The following is a 21,415-nucleotide window of genomic DNA, read 5'->3' as shown; positions in this document are numbered from 1 at the left end:
AGGCTGATCAGTGGGTACCGAGTTACAATTAGAAAAAAGTAGGAAGTTCTGGTGTGCATTGCATAGTAAGATGACTCAAGTTGTGCTTTACACTTCTAAAAGTGAGAACTTTAAATGCTGTCATCATAAAGAAACGATGAACATCTGAGAAGATAGAGATAGCTAACCTAAATATTACAGACTGTGTATATGCATGGAAACATCACAGAGTAGCTCATAAATAAGTAAGACTTTTATGTTCTTATGCATCCTTTTAAAAATAGACTTAATTTTAAAACAGAAATGTAAGTTTTTTCAGCAGATATAAAATTCAAAGAAATGAAAAGGGTTGACTTTACTTGTGAAAGAAATAACAAAAAGACATTTCTGGGGTTTAAGATAGACGTAACAAGGAGTTAAAGAATATATTCCAAAGAAAATGTAGTAAGAAGTATTGAGCAAAAGGCAGTAAGATAGCACAGAACAGAAATGAGGTAAAGAAAAGGCCACTGAGAGAGTGGATTGGGTGAAAGTAAACACAGAGGAGGCTTAGGAATACTGCTCTGGTGAACTGCTTGTCAAATCCCAAACACCCAAACAAAAGCTGGCATGATAGAATACGTCTGTAGCCCCAAAACTGGTGAGAGAACCATGTAAATCACTAGCGCTCATTGGCCAGCCAGCCTAGCTAAACAGGCAAGTTCCAAGTTCAGTGAGAGATCCCGTCTCAAAAAACTCAACATGAAGAGTGACTGAGGAAGACCTCAACATCGGCCTCTGGTTTCCACATGCATGTACACAAACAACCACAGGCACACATGTGTATCACACACGTACAATGCACACCCTTCATCACAATATAAACAGCAAAAGGAAATAAAACATGAAAGTGGTCAAAATAACTGTGGCCAAAGTGCTTGAGAAGATAACATACTGAAATTAATGTTTAATACTAAAATCCAAGAAAATATTCCAAAATTTAAAAATCTGAATTTTCATATATGTTAAAATGTGTTGTATCCAGGGAAACTGAGTTGTAACTAGAATAATTTCTAAGTATTTTACATTTCATTGATATCCTTAAAATATATAAATATAAATAAAATAATCTATCAGTGCAACTAACCTTTGATGACTCAGTGTTCCAAAATATTGAAGAATTATTTGGAATAATGAGCTCAAACTTAGTAGTACTTTTGAAGTTGAATTTCCCAACCGTTGCAAAGGAAATTTCTCCATTATCGTCTAATTGCCAGTTTAGGATATCATAATGTCCATTGAGCACATCTCCATTTTCATCCAGAACCATCCGTTTTCCATCATGCATTTCAAATGAAATTTCCTTCATATAGTACATTAGCTAGAAAGCAACACAGAGGGGGGGAAAAGAGAAGAAAAGAATTTGTAAAACTTCAATTGTCTAGAAAATAGTTTTATTAAGAAAATCATTTCAAATTCATATTTAATTTATGAAATTGTAGTGCTTCCTCTTGGTCTCTCTGCTTTTTTTTTATCAGCTACGACAACCTCTAGCCACAAGTGAAAAATCAAACTTGAAAATTTCACTCCGAACTTCCTGAGAAGATGGTGGGGTAGAAGCTGCCAATTGTAAACTAGTGAAAGTCAGAACAAGGGGGGCGGGGGGCGGGGGGTGGGGGGGACCAGCTGGGGGGAATTGGACTCAACACCAAAACAGAAATAAAGGAGGGGCTTCAGAACTCCAGAGAGGAAATGAAAGAATACATGAAAAGTGCAAAGAAAAGAGAAAACAGGAAACCAAACACAGCTTCCACCATGAAGTCACCTTGCGTGGCAGGAGGAAGCTACCTCCAAAGGGATGAGGACAGATGAGAGGCACTCAGTCCTACCCTCAGGACCACACTGTAGCCTTCATCCCTCCAGCAGACTGGTTAGTGGTGGAGAAAAAGCCCATTTTGTCACTCTATGTGTCTGAGAGGCAAGCACCTGAGTACCGTCTCCAGAGGGGACCTATTGTTCAAATGGAGCCCCCTTGGGAGCCTAAGATTAGGGAACAACCACACATCAGGAAGCCTCAACTTGGCCTGTCACAGCTCCTGAGTGAGGAGAAGGATAAAGGAGTCAGTTGTGTAGAGCAGGGTAGCTGAGGCTGACAGGAGTGTGTAGCAGGAGCCTCTGCATTGGCTAGGAAGTGCATGGGGAGGGATAGCCCCAACCTAGGTCAACAACAGATTTTACCAGCTGAGACTGACCCTGGAGTTTGATAGCTCTCAGGCTGAGGCCAGGGGGTATATCAAACTCCAGAGCCACCTGTTTCTTCTCTTTGGCTGAAGTTCCAGGGGTATGTATGATACCAGAAGGGCGACTGAGGAGTTCTTGAAGGTGTGAACACAGACCCTGCATCAACCTCAGTTGTACACATAGGACACACCTCAGTTAAAGCATAAGCCACCCTAGAGAACATAATCCAGGAAGTCTCCTAGGAGAAGGGGAGGAGGCAGAGGAGGGGGTGCAGAGCACCTCCCTAGCCCACGGATCGCAAAGCTAGGCAGAGGCACCTGTAAGCAAAGAAGGAATGTTAGTGAGGTAAAGACAGCTCGGATGGGTGCAAGACACTTGTCCAGTACTGACCACAGCAGCATAACCATAAGAAAGATAAGTCCACAAATTCAAGTGACACTTTTGCCCTATGCATACGGCTGGAAGTCTCTAAAACTCTAGAAGAAGAAACACCTCTCTCTCTCTCTCTCTCTCTCTCTCTCTCTCTCTCTCTCTCTCTCTCTCTCTCCCTTTCTCTTCTCTTCTCTATCTTTTTCTCCTCTCTCTCTTTCTTTCTTTCTCCTCTCTCTCCTTCTCTATGCATTCTCTCTCTTGATTTTTTCCTATTTATTGTATTTTCATCACTTCTGTTACTTTATTTAAACTTTTTGTATTTCTAGTTGTTATTCTCCTTAATAACGTATTAAATTTGTCTACAAACTTTTTCCTTATTGGTACTGTTTTTTTGTTGTTGTTTTAATTTTTTCATTGGTATCCTTCTCTGTATCTGTACATGTTTTTTGCTTAGTTGGGTGGCTACTTGTTATCATTTTTTTCTGCTTTTTCCAACCCCCTCTACGTTTAATATTTTCCACTTTAACTTACTGGTTTTTAAATATTTTTACTTTGTGGTTTTATGCCCATTCTTTTTTTTTTTGAGACAGGGTTTCTCTGTGTAGTTTTGGTGCCTGTCCTGGATCTCACTCTTTAGGCCAGACTGGCCTCAAACTCATAGAGATCTGCCTGGCTCTGCCTCCCTAGTATTTGGATTAAAAACGTGCGCCGCCGCCACCACCACCTGGCTTATGCCCATTCTTACATTAAATTGCTGCTGTTTTTGAAGTTTTTCATTAATGGGTTTTGTTGTTTTCTTTTTGCACTTCTTTGATTTTTTTCAAATCTCTTCCTTGCTTCTCTTTCCCTCCATATATCTTTCTTCACTTTTTGTTTTCTTTTCTTCCTCTTTATTTCCCCTCTATTTCTTCACTTTCTCTGCCTATTTCTTGTATCCCATCCATTTACAATTTCTACATCCACCCTAAATATTACTTTTAGCTTATAGCATATTCCTTAGTAGTGTTTTTCATTTTTAGTTTTATGGTCAATGATGGTGGGTCACCGGTCTCCATGTGATGCCATGCGCATTTCTATACCTTTCATGGGTTTATTTTATTGCTGTTAAAACAGTTTGAATTCTCCTCACTGAGTGGTACTGAGGATTGAGCCTTTTTGCAGTAGCCTGGTCAATGAATGGATTCTGAAATAAAACCAGAAAGGACATTCAAAGCACAACACAAAAACACAGGACCTTGGAGGGTTTGTGGGGAGTGGTAAGGAATGCTGACTTCCTGACTTGAAATAGCACTCTTGAACTCCCAGCAGCTCATATTACCTGCACAAGATCTGCACAAAGCTAGACCAACCCCTATCCTGAAAGGAAGAGGAACTCATTTGGCCCTAATCCTTCCTAGTGATATATAGACAGTTGATGGTTGCTAGGGAGAAAGAGGCTTATTTATTCTTCAGTAGTCCCCACTGGTAAAATATAAATGCTTCTGTGAACAAACTCTCACTTACCCTACAAACAGCCCTAATGAAACTCATTGGGTCATACATACACACACACACACACACACACACACACACACACACACACACACACACACACGCACGCACACACGCGCGCACACACACACACACACAATCAATCAAAGTAAAGATGTGGGGAGAGGGTCAAGGGAAGATAATCAGGTCAATATGATTGTACATGTATGAAAATGTCAAACTGAAATATATGTAATTAGCATAACAGTAACTAGATCTGTTTAATTAATTCAAATAAATAAAATGGGAGTCATACAGTAACTTGAATTAAGAGGAAAAATGACATTTGCCGGGCAGTGGTGGCCTACCCCTTTAATCCCAGCACTCAGGAAGCAAAGGCAAGTGAATCTCTGAGCCGTCTGGCCAGGATGGCTAGGGAGAAACAGAAACCTTGTCTTGAAAAATGAAAAACCAAAGGAGAAAAAAAAAGAAAAGAAAAGAAATTAATGGGGAAACTTCATTCAGATTAGCTTTAAGAAAAACACCTAGAATAAACCTAACCAAAGAAGTAAAATGCCTCAACAATAAATACTTAAGACAACCGAAGACAGCATGATGGCCCACACCTTCAATCCCAGCACTTAAGAGGCAGAGGCAGGCTGATCTCGGAGTTCGAGGACGGCCTGATCTACAGAAGAAGTTCCAGGACAGCCAGAGCTACACAGAGAAACCCTGTCTCAAAAAACCAAAAGAAGAAATGGGTAGGATTTGGCCTGACAAATGCTAACAGGAAATTCTCCCCCATCCTTAAGTTCTACAGTGTTTCAGGGGCAAGGGTGTGCAGAAGCCAGCCTCCCTGGCACAGCAGTATGTGGGAGTGATGGTACACTTCCTGGATAGTTGATGGATAGCAATAGGAATTCTCTGAGGAAATGACCTCTAACTCTCGCTGCACCCCACCAAACTTATCAAGGCAATGGCATGTTCTTTTTCGTAGAAAAGTAACCCATCACATGGAGGCATACCCTTGGTTTTCCTCAGCATCACATGCTGCTCTTGAATTTTCCAACCAAAGTCCCTAGTGCTGTCACCAACTCACCAGAGATCAGTAAGGCTGCACAACCTCAGGAAAAGGGCTTGAATGAAAGCTGGTGATGATCTGTAGGGTGTTTGTTTGTTTTTCTCTGTTAAATATCATAACCTTGGATAAGGCATATACTAAGTATTATTTTCCTGTTCTATGCAGAGAACACTATTATTCCTCCTTCCTTCTGTCAGATGGGTTAAGGTTATATACTGAAAGCCTTTACTAAGTGACTATGCCAAGCTGGGTGGCACACACCTTTAATCCCAGCACTAGGGAGGCAGAGGCAGGTGGATCTCTGAGTTCAAAGCCAGTCTAGTCTACAGAGCGAGTTCCAGGAAATCCGAAGCTATACAATGAAACCCTGTCTGGAAAAAAGCAAAAAAAAAAAAACAAAACCAGCAGGTGACTATGCCAGAAAAGTATTGCAGTATATCCACCTCTAGGACCCCAATGCAGGTCGCCTGCCTTTTATCTTTCCTCTGCCTTTTGTACCTTCTGCTCTTCTCAATCCAAATATCTATACATCAGATTTCACCAAATGTAGTCACAAAAAAATGTTAATGAAAAGGACAAAATTAAAAAAGAAAAAATCAAAACACCTCACTTTCAACTAATCAGATACAAACTGCTTAGAGCCTGAAGCAGACTTGTGATGTCTTACTTAGACAATAAGAACCCAACTCCTAATGGCCCCTGGAATCTCTCCTCAGACAGTCTCAAAAAGGAAAAGTGGCTTACAGAACTTTACTATTTCATCTCATGTGCAGTAGTGGCATCAATGATTAGACAGCCAAAGACAGTGTGCTTTGGACATGACACACCAGATGTGTTCATGAACTTACTGTAACTTTGGTGACCTGCACAAGGCCTACACCAGATTGGGCCTGTCAACATCTTGTCATGGAAGGAGGAAGGGTCATGAGGTGCCATCCTTCCCTAAGGAACTATGGGAGTGTTGATTGTTGATGGTGGTTGGGTGGTGTGATGTCACCTGCTTTGGTGGTATATCCACTGATTAGTTGTCCACTCTCCACTAAATAACCTCTTACCTAGCTCATGGAGACACATCTAATTGAACTCAGTGGGTAACACACACACATTTTTAAAAAGAGACATGAAAGAAAGGGGACCTGTTAGAAGGGTTTCAGAAGGAGATGGGGTGAGACAATGTTAGAGAGGGTGGAAAGGACTAAAATTATTATGTACATGTATGAAACCGTCTAAAAATAATTTAAAGTAGTGGAATTCTAAGTAGTGGCTGAATAGTAGTGAGTGATAACTCAGCAGTTAAGAGCAATTACTGCTCTAGCAGAGGACTGGAGTTCAGATCCTATAACCCACTGTAGGTAGCTCACAAGCACCTGTAACTCCAGCTCCAAGGAATCCAAAGTCTCCTTCTGACCCCTGTGGTCATCTACACACACGGGCATGGATACACACACACATATTTTTTAAAGAACTTTAAATTTTTTTTTCAGTTACTATCTCCAGATAATGAGCTCTTCTACTGAACTCTATTCAAATTGGACCCCAAGCAAAGAGCCTAAGTAATTTCTCTTTACTGTTATAAGACCTCATTTCCCTTAGTGAAGTGATTCATTCTCTCTCTCTCTCTCCCCCTCCTTCCCTCCCACCGTCTCTCTCCCTCTACCCAGACTCCTGAGAGGTTTCCCTGACCCACACTATTTCTATCCACAGCATCTCTTCTTTATTAAAGTGTTTGTATTAATTCTGGCCGGTTAAATGCTTTTCCTATCCCGTACCTTGGGATACTCATTCTAGACACTATCTTTCAAGGCCTAGCCTGAGAACAGATCCCTTGCACCCTGGGCCACTCTTCAGCCTGGGTGCTTATGATGGCCAGCGGCCTGGCCCTGAAGAGCTGAGCAGTCTCCTTAGCCTCTGTACAAGGTAAGGACCCTGCTTTCCTTGCTTCTGGAGACCATCATTACTCTCAGTTCAGGACACAGTGATGACAGCGATTTGTGCCTGTTTTTTCATCCAGCCCGGCTGGACTTTGTGATCCTAGCTGCTTATGGGTAACCAGGGTTTTTGTTTTTGTTTTTTTCATCCAAGTTTTCAGTTTCTTTGGGACAGTTAAATTTGGTTTCACTCACAGTTGGTTTTTTTGGCAATCTCAGTTTGTGAATAGCCTGACCAACCAGACAGATTTGGCTCCAGTGTCTAAGTGGGTTTCAGCTCTGCAAGTTGGAAGGTCTCTCTCTATTCCTGGGGTATAGCTCAGTCAAGTCAATGTTGTGAGACTGAGTTATGTCTAATCTGCAAAGTGTACTGGAAACAAAATGTTCTAATAATTTGTGGCCTAATAACTGTCCTTCACGAAGGGAGGCCAGTATTCATCCAAGGGCTTCAGGTCAAATCAAACTCAGAAAAAGACAAATGCTCCTGATTCTCTTCCTGGACTATAAGGCATTCTATGGGGCATGGTGGGAGCCAGGGGGAGAATCCCTTCCCCTTGAGGACTGCCAGATTTCGGGGACTCTACAAGCTCCTGTGTTCTCCATCTCTAGGAATGAGACTAGGAAAACCCTAGATGTGGCAGGGGAAAAATTACTTTCATTTTAAATATTACCATCGTTTCATCAGCCCCTACCACCTTCTCTGGTTCAACCCTCCAGTCCCAGATCCTCCTCACTGATATTGATGGCAAGCTTCAACCAGTGAGATAACACCCCTGTTTACCTGCAATATATGCAAATCTCTTTGTTCTGGTCCTAAGCAATTGCTCCATTCTCCTTCTACAAAGAGATGCCTTGTCTAAGTTTCAGGCTGATCTAAAACTCTTTGAAGCTCCAGAGGCATTTCTCTGTTTAACAAAGTGACCAACAGCAAAACAAGTGGCTTAGCTTCTACTTCAGGCTGCCTTAGTTGCCAGTCCAATTCTCCAATATCCTCTCTACATCCTCAGAGGACCCTGGAGGCATGGTTGCAGAGCCCAGAAAACAACCTGTTTCTCCATGGATCCTCCCAATGGAAAATTTTTGTTTGCATCAAGCCACACTTTTGGGGGCTAAGACCATCCGAATTCTAGTTGAGCTCTTTTTACAGACACCAGAGTTCCTTATGGTCCATTTCCAAAGCTTTTCCAGCCTGTTGTCAGGCCAATCCTAAAGGGGTCCTCACACCCTTTCCTTTTACAGCCTGACCAACATAGTGAAGTATGCCACAGGAAGATTAGAAAGTAGAGTTCTTTCACCTACCTCCATGCAAGGGACTCAAACACCTATTAGTTCTTGTGAATACCTTCACCAGATCGATGGAGGCATTCCCTACAAAAATAAAAATGGGCCTCAGAGATAGTCATCATTTTTTTTTTCTTTTTTGGTTTTTTGAGACAGGGTGTCTCTGTGTAGCTTTGCACCTTTCCTGGATCTCACTCTGTTGGGATCTCACTCCAGGCTGGGCTTGAACTCACAGAGATCTGCCTGGCTCTGCCTCTCGAGTGCTGGGATTAAAGGCATGCGCCACCGCCGCCCGGGCATCATTCTTATAGAATACATTGTCCCTCACTTTAGGCTCCTCTGGTCCCCAAAGACAGATAATCACCAGCTTTCATTTCTAATATCACTCTCAAAATTAAGTATTATCTCTATGCATCCTGACATCCTCATCTTTGGGATTTTTTTGTTGTTGTTGGTTGACTTTGTTTTGTTTGATACAGGGTCTCACTGTGTAGCCCTGGCTTTTGCCTACAACTTGCTGTGTAGACCAGGTTGACCTAGAACTCACAGAGATCAACCTGCCTCTACCTCCCAAGTACTGAGACTAGAGGCTTGAACCACCATAGCTGACATTCTCTGTCTTCTAGGAAGGTAGAAAGGGCCAGTTGAACTCTTGGGAGAGATCTTACTAAACGTTCCCTCAAGACTACATTCTTAGCCCAGTCTTCTCCCAGTTGTACTGTAATGATTCTGTATTACTCCAAAGTCTACAGCCTACCTCACCCTCACTTAAGCCCTTTATGGTAGGCCCTTCCTCCAGTCAGACCTCCTGCTAGACCCAGAATTCACTATCTTTTTCAGTATGTTATACCTTTCAGATAGATAATCAAGACTGTCACTGAGGGACAGGACAGGAACAGCCACAAGTATGACTTCACTTTTTTAGGATCACCTCCTTACATTAAGTTAGGAGACTAGGTCTATCTTAAAATCGTCCTGCATGATAAATGAGCACTCAAAGCCATGAGACTGTGATCATATCAAATCTTACCTCCATCTTAAGCTGCAAGGGCTGTCACTGTGAATTCATCTGTCTAGAGCTGAGTCTCTTGGAGATCTCTGTCTCCTCTTCCAGCAAGACCGAGGTGAAACTCAACCATAGATACCCCAATATCTCCATGAATAGCTAAGATACTCCTTCATCTCTCTGAGCTTTATGATATAATTTTGCAAGTTCTGTCTCTCTCTTACTCAATCAGTGTCTTAATAAACAAGACCCAACTGAGTTTGAAGAGTTCATTTTAGAACCTGTTTGTTCAGAGGGGTCTTCTAGATTACCTCTGGACAGAAGTAATCGCTTACATTTAGTTAAATACATTTCTACTTCTATAAGAAAGCCAAATATGGCATAGTACCATATTAGGGACCTGCTCATTGTCTTTTTACTCATATGTGTCCTATTAAGGAACTGACCCCACCACCAGAAAGGCACACATGCACAATAATAATAACAGCAAAATGTAAAGAATAATTGTCAGTGATTGCTAAAAACTAGTGGGCAAAAAGTGTAATGAAAAGCCATACATTTTCAGAGCCTCAAAATATTGCCCAACAAGGTAATTATTACTTCCCAAGGAAAATATAACAACTTTATAGAGAAAATATAGGGATCCTACTGTAATTAAGTTACCAAAGTTAACAATATTAGCAATAACTAGAGATGTTTACATAATGTGCCTTCCTTTTTTTTCTTTTCGTTTTTTTCTGTTTTTTGAGATGAGACTTTTTGTAGCCCAGGCTGGTCACTATGTTCCTAAGGATAACTTTGAACTTCTGATGTTCCTGCCTTCAATTCCTAAGTGCTAAAGTAACAGGTGTACACCAAGTACCAGATTTTCATGTGGTCTAGGGGACCAAAGCCAGGACTTTTGTGCATGCTAGAAAAGCACTCTATCAAACTGAGCTGTATCTCCAGCCCATGACATGCCTTCTGATAGGAGGAATTTGAAAAGATACAATATTGCTTTTGCGTTATTTGTGCCAAAATTTCATAAACTCAACCAAATCATAAAAAAATAGACAAAGCCAAATTGAAGCCACTCTAAAACTATCTGACCAATCCTGATCAAAATTATCAAGTTCATAAAAAAAGGAAAGGGAAAAAGTACCACAGACTGTGAGTAAGACTAAGACTGAGCAGTAAGATTGAAAGCAGGAGGCAAACAATTGAAAACGCAAGTCAAAGAGAAATGCAATGGCCCCAGCCACTGCAACCTCTGCTGTATTGACAGGGAGTTATATAAGGGTAAAGTGAGGATGACCCGTCAAGGAAAAAGTAACAAGTTAGAGATCGTATTAGTTAGGGTTTACTATTGCTGGAAAGAAACACCATGACCACAGCAATTCTTATACGGAAAACATTTCATTGAGGGTGGCTCCCTTATAGTTTCAGAGGTTCAGTCTATTAAGATCACGAAGGAGAACCTGGCAGCGTGCAGGCAGACGTGGTGCCAGAGCTGAGAGTCCTACATCTTGACTCAGAGGCCACAGGAAGTCGACTGACTGTCACACCGAGTAAAACTTGAGAAAAAGACCTCAAAGCCCACTCCACAGTAGCACACTTCCAACACAAGGTGTGGCCAGATTAAAGGTGTGCCCTCCAGCCTCAAGGTCTGGATTGAAGGCATGTATCGTCCAGCCTCCTCCAACAAGACCACACTTCCTCCAAAAAGGCCACACCTCCTAATAGTACCACTCCCTATGAGCTTATGGGGGTCAGATACATTCAAACTACCACAGAGATGCTAACTGGATCTCCTGCAGGGCTGATAGAACCAGGGCAGGGATGCTCAAGCTCTGTATTTCCAGGTAAGGGGAGGATCTTGGTTGGATGAGACCGCACAGGCTACTCTGAGTCAACATGAATTGTTTAACATGAGACCAAAAATGGGAGGCACAGAAAAGAGTCTCCCAGGTAATGCCCCAGAATCTTCACCTCCTACAGTTCTCACACTACAGGAAGACTCCATAGTCCAGCTCCTTTCAAGCTAGATAAGACCACATGACTAAAATACGCTATGTGAGTATAAGAAGAATTGTATATAATTTCCAGAAATGGTCTTCATTCCCCTTTTCCTTCTTGTTGTTTCAAATGTGAGCATGGTGTCTTGAACGCAAGTAATCATCCTAGATGACAAAGTGAAGCCACATATTGTAGACAGAAACAGCAAATTAGAAGAAACTGGAGTCTCTAAGCCATTCATGTAGTCCTAGAAGGTTTACCTTTAACTTTTATTTATGTTAAAGAAAATCAGCTTACCTAGTAAAGGAATTCTTTTTGTGGAGGACATAGATTCCATTTACAACAAGCCTAATAGTTCTGTTAATAAATGGGGACTTAAAACACACCTCCAGCTGGGCTGTAGAGGCACATGCCTTTAATTCCAGCACTTGGGAGGCAGAGGCGGGTGGATCTCTGTGAATTTAAGGCCAGCTTGATATACAAAGTGAGTTCCAGGACAGCCAGGGCTGTTACAGAAAAACCCAGTCTCAGAAGAAAAAAAAGCCCACATCCAAGCCAAACAGGCAAACTATTTCTTTAAGTGGTCATGCAAGGAAATGAGACCATCAAAGGTAAAGAACTTTAACATGAATGGCATGCTACATCACAAAGGAAAACAACTTACCTGCCATAACTCAAAGGTAGGTATATATGCACAAGTATTATTTGGAGAATATGGCCCGTGTCCTTCTTGACATCTGCTGAGACGATCCAGGGCATAAGCTATAGCATACACAGCTTGTTTGACATTGTTCGTGGTTCTGAGCTGAGATATATCCAGATAGGTATTGTTCAGGTCTTCCAGCCTCTCCTCTCCAGTGCAGAGCTGATCAGACATGTCATACAGTCTGTCTTCTTTGCCAGTCATGTTCACTCTGTGGTCCACATTGTAAGGCACACTGCTATTGGGCCAGGTACAGTTAAAAGCAGTTTGCCAGAATTCAATGGTCAAGGTATCATTTGGATCCTTGCTAGGGTGTATATCATATAGAAATTCTTTTAATCCTGGTATAACGGCTCTTGGTATTGCAAATCCAATACTTCCTCCAAAATATGGAAAGTACTCTGGCTTTGCAATGAGGGCTGAGGTAATCCAGGCTTCGCTGGCTATCCATGTCCTATCAGTTATGTTATGATGAATCATTTCCAGCACAAAGGGGCTGAGATCAATGTCAGAGGTATAAAGCACAATGACTCTGGCAGTTGAACCTTTTACTGCATTAACAGCTTTTTGCATTTTCTCATTGGAGTAGATTTTGGGAATGGTTTCAGAGAAAGCAACACAGAGGTTGGCAGTCTCCATTTTTTCCTTAAAAGTTTTTACTCCATATTTTCCATAATCATCATCAGCTGCAATAGCACCTACCCAGACCCAACCAAAGTGTTTGATAAGATTCACCATGGCCTCAGACTGGATCTTATCACTGGGTATTACACGAAGATAAGATGGAAACTGGAATTTGTCACTAAGAATTGAGCAGGAAGAAGTATAGCCCACCTACAATTGAAAATATTTATAGTTATTAGGAAGCCAGAGCCAAATCTTAAATGACAGCCTCAGAATATTCTGTGAGGGGAGGAGCTGAATAGTTCTCTCTTTTCCTCACATTTTTCTATGAAAAATGACTCTCTACTCTTACTCAATGAGTCGGGGTTGCTGATGGAAGTTGTTGGTCTATGCTGTCAACCCCAAGGGGCTTAGGGCAACCTATTATTGATACAATTCAATGCAGTGTTTTTCATGAATGGCACTGACAGTGAGGTCATTTGCTTTTTCCTGTATCCTCCCTGGAGATAGGGTGCCTCCCCTGAGTCACGACATCCAGACTGCTGATCATCTTCAGTATCTCGTGCACAAGGATGATAGAATGGATCCACTCCCCCTCCCTTTGGTAGCACCGGTTTCTCTTACTGTATCACTTCTCCACCACCCCAGTTAGTTGTGTTCTCTTCTTTCCTTTTTCATTTTCTCTTTATTTATTTCATTCTGCCAGGACTTCTGCGTGAGTAAATGCTAAGTCTTATACTGACAAAAGTAGTACAAACCTTAGGTCTAAGGGAACATTTTCTCCAACAAAGTCCCTCGACGCTCTCACTTTATAGGCCAGTAACTACACACATTAAGAAGCTCTTTTTGTCATGTTGTCAGTAGCCCTTGTATGTATTTCCTATCTCTAGGGACTTTATCATGGAACGGAGGTCACCATGTGTTGGTGACCACTTTTGTGCATTTCTGTAACTTAACTCTCCACATCACTCATTCTCCTTATCATTTTACTAATGCCTTGCTTCTGGTAGGGTCTTGTATAACACAGTTCCACAGCTCCAGAACTGTCAATTCCTTCAGGAAGTCAATCTACTCGATGTTCTTTCCTCAGCCTTTCGTTTCATTCTTGATCATTTTCAATCCTCTGGCTAACATTTACATCACAGAAGCTATCTATAGGAAAGAACATTTTTAAGAAGCAAGGACAGAACTGATGGGATGGATCAGTGGATAGAGTGCTTACCATACAAGCCTGATGACCTGAGTTCAATTCCCAAAATCCAGGTAAAAAGTAGATGCAGTGGCACACATCTGTCATCTCAACACTTCCATAGCAAGATGGGAGGCAGAGAAAGGAGAATTCGCCAGAAGCTGGCAGGACACTTAGCCTTGAGTATACTAGACAACATCAGTAACAAAAGAAACTCTGCCTCGCCAGGCGGATCTCTGTGAGTTCGAGGCCAGCCTGGGCTACCAAGTGAGTCCCAGGAAAGGCGCAAAGCTACACAGAGAAACCCTGTCTCGAAAAACCAAAAAAAAAAAAAAAAAAAGAAACTCTGCCTCAACTGAGTGGAAGGCAAGAAATGACTCTCCAAAGTTGTCCTCTAACCTCCACACTTATGCATGGCAGTCATGTGTGCGTATGCTTGCTCGTGTGCAAGAACCTGTAAAGATGTTTCAGCTTTTGGTAGTATCCCAAAAGGATATCCATTTGGTGAAATTCCCAGACCCATTTTAGATTGTGTAATGATTTAGGTCATGATTAATAAGCATCAACAGAGACAAAAACCAAAACATGTGCCTTATTCCAGCTACGGATCAACCCACAGTACTAAGGAGCATGGTGACTAGTGAGAAGTTAATATTCACTGCATCACAACTCCATCGGGGCCAGCAGGATGCTCTGGGTAGAGTAATCTCAAATCACCTCTAAGGAAGCCTCAGTTCTCATAGCTGAGGCTTGCTTAAACAGAGTCACTTGGAACTCTGTCACACTCATCCTAGGATGTCTTTGTAACTTTATAACAATTTCTACACGCTGTTTGTATTTCTTTAAATATTTTTGTTTGTTTTTCAAGACAAAGTTTCTTTGTGTAACCCTGGTTGTCTGGGAACTAACTCGGTAGACCAGACTAGCCTCTAACTCAGAGATCTGCGCCTATGCCCCTCCCCCAAACTCCCCCTACTCCGAGTGCTGAGATTAAAGAGTGTGTGCCACCATATTTTTTTTAATGTACATTGATGTTTTGCCTGCATGTATGTCTGTGTGAGGGTGTCAGGTCCCCTAGAACTGGAGGTACAGACAGGTTGGAGCTGCCATGTGGGTGCTGGGAATTGAACCTAGGTCCTCTGGAAGAACAGCCAGTGCTCTTAACTACTGAGCTATCTCTCCAGCTCTGTGTACCACCATTTTTAAGTGTATGTACATGTTCTTGCATGAGTTTATGTGCACTGCATGTGTGCAGCAGCCCATGAAAGCCTAAAGAAGGCTTCAGATCCCCTAAAACTGGAGTTTCAGATGGATGTGAAACGCCATGAGTCTTGGGGACTGAATCTAGGTCCTCTGCCAGAATGGCAAGTGCTCTTAACCTCTTAGCCATCTCTCCAGGCCCCGTTTCTATTTCTTTACAAGTAAGTACTCAGCACAGTATTTCAAAATACCTGAGGCAAGTAATACAACCCCAGAATTCTTGAAGCTGCAACTGACAAGGACGATCCCCCTGATCCAACCAGTGCTGCCAGAATTGATCCAGTGCTGTTTCTAAAATTGGGCTGGAATTCCTCCTGCCCCGTCAGAAACACCAAAGCCGACTCCATTGCTTTGGTGATAGTATAGCAGGAATCAAAGATCTGATAGCCCAGAGTATGGTTGGGCAAAATATCTTTCCTCTCATTAATCTCCTTGATGGTGTGGATCATGGTTTTCATCCAGCGGAAACCCCGGAAGTTAAATCTGGAAAGGAGAAGCTTTTGTGAGGCACTGGACACTGAGAGTGGGAGTAGGCGAAAGGATGGGAGGTGAGATGCTTTTCTAGGAAGGAGCTTCAGTTACATGAGTGATTACAGCTTTTTGCTGAAGCAGCAGCAGGTACCTCCATCATCAGCTCTCCTGACATTACAACCTTAAAATATTCAAATGAATCATATTCACTATTGATTAGTAATCTTGGGAAGCAAACTTTTGGATTTTTCTTGCCATATATATATAGTTTATATGCTATGATTTCCTCAAATGGCCAATTATCTCTTTGTCACAAAAATATTGTTCTAGTCAGAATTCTCTTCACCAATAGTCCCTCCTTTTCCCTTCTCATTGGAAGCTGTAGCTGAAAGTTTTTTGGTGTCCCACCTGGCCTGCAGTCGGGACAAATTTCTCACCCACATGTCCAATCAGTATTTTATTTATCAACCAATCAGAGCAACATATTTGTAGCTGGAGGTTTTTCTGTGTCCTGCCTGGTCTGCAGCTGCTCAGACCCAAGTAAACACACAGAGGCTTATATTAATTATAACTGCTTGGTCATTTGCTCAGGCTTATTACTGACTACCTCTTACATTTAAATTAACCCATAATTCTTATTTATGTTTAGCCACATGGCTTGGTACCTTTCCTCAGTTCTGGCTTCACATCCTCCTTCCTCTGTGTCTGGCTGGCGACTCATGACTCAGCCTTCCTCTTCCCAGAATTCTCCTTGTCTGCTTATCCCACCTATACTTCCTGCCTGGCTACTGGCCAATCAGCATTTTACTTATCAAACAATCAGAGCAACATATTTTCACAGCATACAGAAAGACATCACCAATCAGGGAGTCCCTAGGGCCATATGATTCCACTTAGCTTGACCTACGTTCTTCTGAACTTTAATAATAATTATAAAAATCACTAAAATACATTAAGAGCAGTCAGAAGAACAGATTGGTGCCTAGCCCAACTGTCATCAGAGAGGCTTCATCCAGCAACTGATGGAAACAGATGCAGCCAAATATTAGGCAGACCTCAGGGAATTCTGTGAAAGAGAGGGAAGAAGGATTGTAGGAGCAGTGAGGTCAAGGCACCACAAGAAAAACCCACAGAATCAACTAACCTGGGTTCATAGGGGCTCACAGAGACTGAACCAACAATAAGGCTCATGGGACTGACCTAGGTCCTCTGCATATACATTACAGTTGTATAGCTTTGTCTTCCTGTGGGATTCCTAACTGTGCAAGCAGGGCCTGTCTCTGACTCTGTTGCCTGCTTTTGGGACCCTATTCCTCCTACTGGGTTGCCTAGTCCAGCCTTAACAGGAAAGGAGGTGCCTAGTCTTACTACAACTTGAAATACCATGGCTGGCTTATATCCATAGGAGGCCTGCCTTTTTCTGAAGAGAAACAGAGAAGGAGAAGTGGATGGGGAGGTGAGGGGGAGGCTGGGAGAAGAAGAGGAAGAGGAAACCGTGATCAGGATGTAAAAACAAACCAACAAACAAACAAAAAAAGAAAATAAATTCTTTTTATACAATTTACTAAATTACACTAAGACTCTTAGAGGAGTACAGAAAAACATTACAAAAATTATGTGTAATACAACTCCAACTGCATAATCTTTCTGAGATTTTTATTTTTAATACTGAAGGATATTGATTGGTTCTCACATATAAACACAAATATGATACATCATCCTTTTAATTCTCTAGCCATTGAAATAGATATTGCAGCTCAATACTACAATTTTTTTCAATTCCTCCTATATATGTCAACTAACTCTTCTATTTTCTTCTTTCTCTCTTCAATGTGAAAGCACATTTTAACTTACTAAAGGCAAGTGCTCCAACATGGCTTTATGCATTAAATTTTCTGTAGATATCTAACTTTGTCTTCTGTTCAGTAATTTTTTAGTTAAATACCGAACAACAGGAAGCTAGAGAGATGGCTCAGCATTTAAGAGCACTGTTGCTTTTTCAGAGGATCCAGGTTAAATTCCCAGCACCCACATGGAGGTTCACAACCATCCATAACTCCAGTTCTAGAGGATCTGATGTCCAACTCTGGCCTCCACAGGCTCCAAGAGTGTACCTGGTGCACATAGATACATGCAGGCAAAACATTCACACATAAAAAAAATTAAATCTGAAAAAAAAATTAAATCTGATAATTAAAAAAAAATCAACAACAAATAACACTTTTGGAACACTGGAATTTTCTTCCACGTCACTTTGATTGAATTATCATATCAGAGGTCGTTCTTTGGTTTCTCAAGACAGTAGACCACAACAGTGAAAGAATAAGCACAACACTTTCTGGGTAGGAAACAGAGACACAGTCCAGCGGTAACAACACAAGATGGTAAAAGGAGCCATCTGAGTAGATGATGCTCAAAGGGACACCCAGCCCCGGAGGAGCTCACAGGCATGCTGAGGCTTAAAAGATGACACAGAAAGAGAAGGGAACTTCAAACAGAAGGAGCAGTCGGAGTCAAGGCTCCTCGCTAGGGGAACACGGAAGTTAGTGTCAAGGAATGGGGAGACTGGTATGATTAGAGGAGAGAGGCTCGGCTGGAGCAGCGTGGGTAAAGAGAGAAGAGGGCAACAGACACCATATAGCACAGAGTGCTGTTTCCAGATTAACAACAGTGATATCATCAAACTTTTGAAGTAAATGTAGCAGTATCTTTTTTTAAGTAAGATTAAAAATTCACTTCAAGAGCTAGAAAAATATTTGGCTGTTTTGAACTAGTAACTTGAGCTCTTGAGAAGTTAACTGAAAAACAAAACAAAACAAAACAAAAAAAACTCTAAGAAAGAAAGCTATCTACTCCCAAAGGGCAGTACAGAGTTGTTGTTGTTGTTGTTGTTTACATTATTTGTTTATTTTATTGGTGTTTTGCTAGCATGTATATCTGGGCACAAGGGTTGAGTCCCCTAGAACTAGAGTTACAGATGGTTGTGAGCTCTTATATGGGTGCTGGGAATTGAATCTGGGTCCTCTGGAAAAGCAGCCAGTGCTCTTAACTAATGAACCATCGCTCCAACCCACAGAGATTATTATAGTACTGGAAAACTAGAACAAACTAATACGCCCACTGATGGACCCTCAACTGTATGAGAGTGTTTCCCATCATTACAAAACAATGATCCAAGAAACGACACAGCAGTGAGAAAACAATTGTGAGTGAAACAGACAAGTGTGAACACTTTCGATAATTAAAGCTGCGTGTGAGGTATTTCAAGGATTACCAGGGAAATCATTTTAAATCATCGCAGGATAATTACTAAAAAGATGGGATTTATGATAAATTTTCCTCCATTCATTAATTTTTCTTATGAGATTCACAATATTTCATAATATCTAAATCTTCCTTTTATGATGATCAAACAAAGCTTAAATATGCCTTTCTTTTCTCCATTTCATTATTTTCCTCTGTTCTGAACAACGTTTTTCAAAACAATACAAAGTCTTCCTGTTTTGTGTACTTTTAACAGGTGGACAACTGAAACGAGTATTGTATTAAAGTTGTTTATTGCAGAAGGAAACGTCTCCAAACCCCAAGTTGGAGTTCTGAATCAGTTAAAGTTTATGATTCAAAAAATAAAATGAATATTGCTTAGTTTGACCCTGGATTATGAACACTACACAGACCACTGGAAGAATAATAAGAGGCTTGGGGAACACTGGGGTTGGAACTATTGACAGACACTGGTGGAAAATAATCCTGAAGATCTAATTTTAAAGAAATGTAGTTTTTTTTTGACATTATAAGACCAAGATGTAGCCACTCAAATCCTAATTTCAATGATTACACAAAACCCAAAATAACCCCAGTCAGGGCATTATTTTAAATAGGACAGATATCCGCTGTTTCAACTATGCTGTAATAACACATTATTTTATGGGAGGGAAATTCATATTTTAAAATCTGTCTATTATCTTTACCATCTAACATTGCCAGGAGAGAAACCTTCAGAGTTTCCAGTGAAGGGTGGGGAACAAATTAAGTAATTCCATTTATAAAATATCAGTGGGTTAAATTATGGTGAACTCTAAGTTTTCATTTCAATTATTGGGGATTAAAGAAGTGAAAACTCCTGTGATAAATAAAATTTGACTCTACAGTATTCTATTTGTAGGTAAAATCCTATGTCTTCTTCCTCCATTCCCTTTTGTGGACAACAGTCCCAGGCTTGAGGAAGGCAGGAATTGAAACCTTTGTATATTCTGAAGACATGGAGATGGTTATTATTTTTCACACAATGACATCTCAAATATGGAGCATGAAACATTTCAAAGGAAAGAAGTTGTGATCAGTAAAGATGTGAAGTTGTCAGAAACTGCTAAATGTTTATAGTATATATTGACAACTCTTAAGGCCATGAAGTGTCATGGAAATGCCTAGTGTGTTAGGTAAAAGTCCAGCTAAAACTATGTTTGTATTACAGTTACAAATATTTAAGGCCCCATATATATATATGGGGGGGCCAAGAAACAATACAGAAAAAATGAAAAATTGCTTTCTGATAACAATAAGTTGTTGGTAATTTGCTTTGCTTTCTTCAATTTGTGGCATTCTTTTCATACTAAAGTGGTTGTGTGTGTGTGTGTGTGTGTGTGTGTGTGTGTGTGTGTGTGTGTGTGGTGTGTATGTGTGTGAGTGTATTATGTACAGATAGTTGTCCTATCCATGCTTTGAATTTCTCACAACTGATTATTGGCAAATTCTAGTATCAGGCATGGATCTTATTTCCTGAAGAGGCAATTTGGAGGTGCAAACACTAAGGGCAAAAGCTTCCAGCAGGGTAGGTCTTACTCAGATAAATCAGTGCTCCCCTGCAATATGCTGCTCTTGAAGAAAGTTTCACTCTTTGCTAATTAACAGTAAATCGGCAGTGCTACATAATTCTGCATCTGTGCTTCTCAAACCTCAGTGTGCACATGAATCAAGAGGCGTCTTCTCAAAACACGAGCTCTCTCACTCTGCAAGTCTGGGATGCAGCCCCTAGCTCTACATGCCTAATAAGCTCTTGCATGCATGCATGCATGCCGCTGCTGCTGCTTGCTACTGCTGCTGCACCACAGAGCACTCTGTGAGAAACAACTGTTCTGTACAGCATCAAGAGTCCAGCTGGATACCCAAGCCCCAAGATCATCACTCCTCCCCCACCACCTGAATTGACAAAAAAGAAGACTAAACAATGGCTTACCCTTCACATATAGGTGATACTGGCTCCAAAATAGATTCATCTACTGGGATGGTCCTGGAGTGAATAGGAAACAGTCCTGCAATAATAAGTGAATGGTTTTTGGCATCTACATATCCAGTCAAATTAAACTTGCCCATCAACCTGCATCGTAGTTCCTCCGTTTGGTTTTGAGCACCGAATACAGCCCATAAAAATGCAAGAAATCCTAGAGCCAAGCATATCTTTCTGCTGGCCATGTTAATAGGGTGTCTAAAGAAACTGGCCAGTGTGGAAATCACACACGTTTTAGTGAAGCATCTTGATTGAGCACTAGAGTGTATGTGTCCCAGTGGACTCGGCTTGCCACTACTTGCTACATAATTTTCATGTCTCAATCACAGGCGTTGCAATCACTTGCAATTTGTGGATCTGGACTGGGAGCTGAGTAACCCTTGGAGAAGAAGCTTCTGAAAATCCCCTTATGCTTTGTGATAGTAAGTGACTGGAATATAGATCCTGAGTTTGAGTCGTTTTGTTCTGTAGAAACTGTCCCTCTCTTTCCCAGCACTGCTGGCTTCATCAGTTCTCACTGCAGTCAATTCTGGGGGGGGGGGTCTTCTC

The 21,415-nt window shown here is 41.3% G+C and overlaps 1 protein-coding gene across 2 annotated transcripts in view; it reads right to left on the bottom strand.

Annotated features, from left to right (window-relative positions):
* Positions 1–21,051, bottom strand: part of LOC128106266 (vomeronasal type-2 receptor 1) — a 28,402-nt gene extending 7,351 nt beyond the window's left edge. Inside the window, exons 1-4 of one of the 2 annotated variants that reach the window (XM_052731661.1) lie at positions 20,816–21,051; positions 15,300–15,591; positions 11,997–12,869; positions 1,106–1,339 (exon numbers count right to left, since the gene is read on the bottom strand). In XM_052731661.1, the coding sequence (XP_052587621.1) occupies positions 1,106–1,339; positions 11,997–12,869; positions 15,300–15,591; positions 20,816–21,051 (1,635 nt within the window). Of the gene's footprint in view, positions 1–1,105; positions 1,340–11,996; positions 12,870–15,299; positions 15,626–20,815 lie in introns of both variants that reach the window. The other variant, XM_052731662.1, reaches the window with a different exon arrangement.
* Positions 21,052–21,415: the final 364 nt, after the last annotated feature.

The sequence above is a fragment of the Peromyscus californicus genome, unplaced genomic scaffold, assembly GCF_007827085.1.
Source record: "Peromyscus californicus insignis strain IS unplaced genomic scaffold, ASM782708v3 Scaffold_9__1_contigs__length_137607984, whole genome shotgun sequence".
Classification (NCBI taxonomy): Eukaryota; Metazoa; Chordata; class Mammalia; order Rodentia; family Cricetidae; genus Peromyscus; species Peromyscus californicus.
This window is presented reverse-complemented; position numbering and strand designations above follow the sequence as displayed.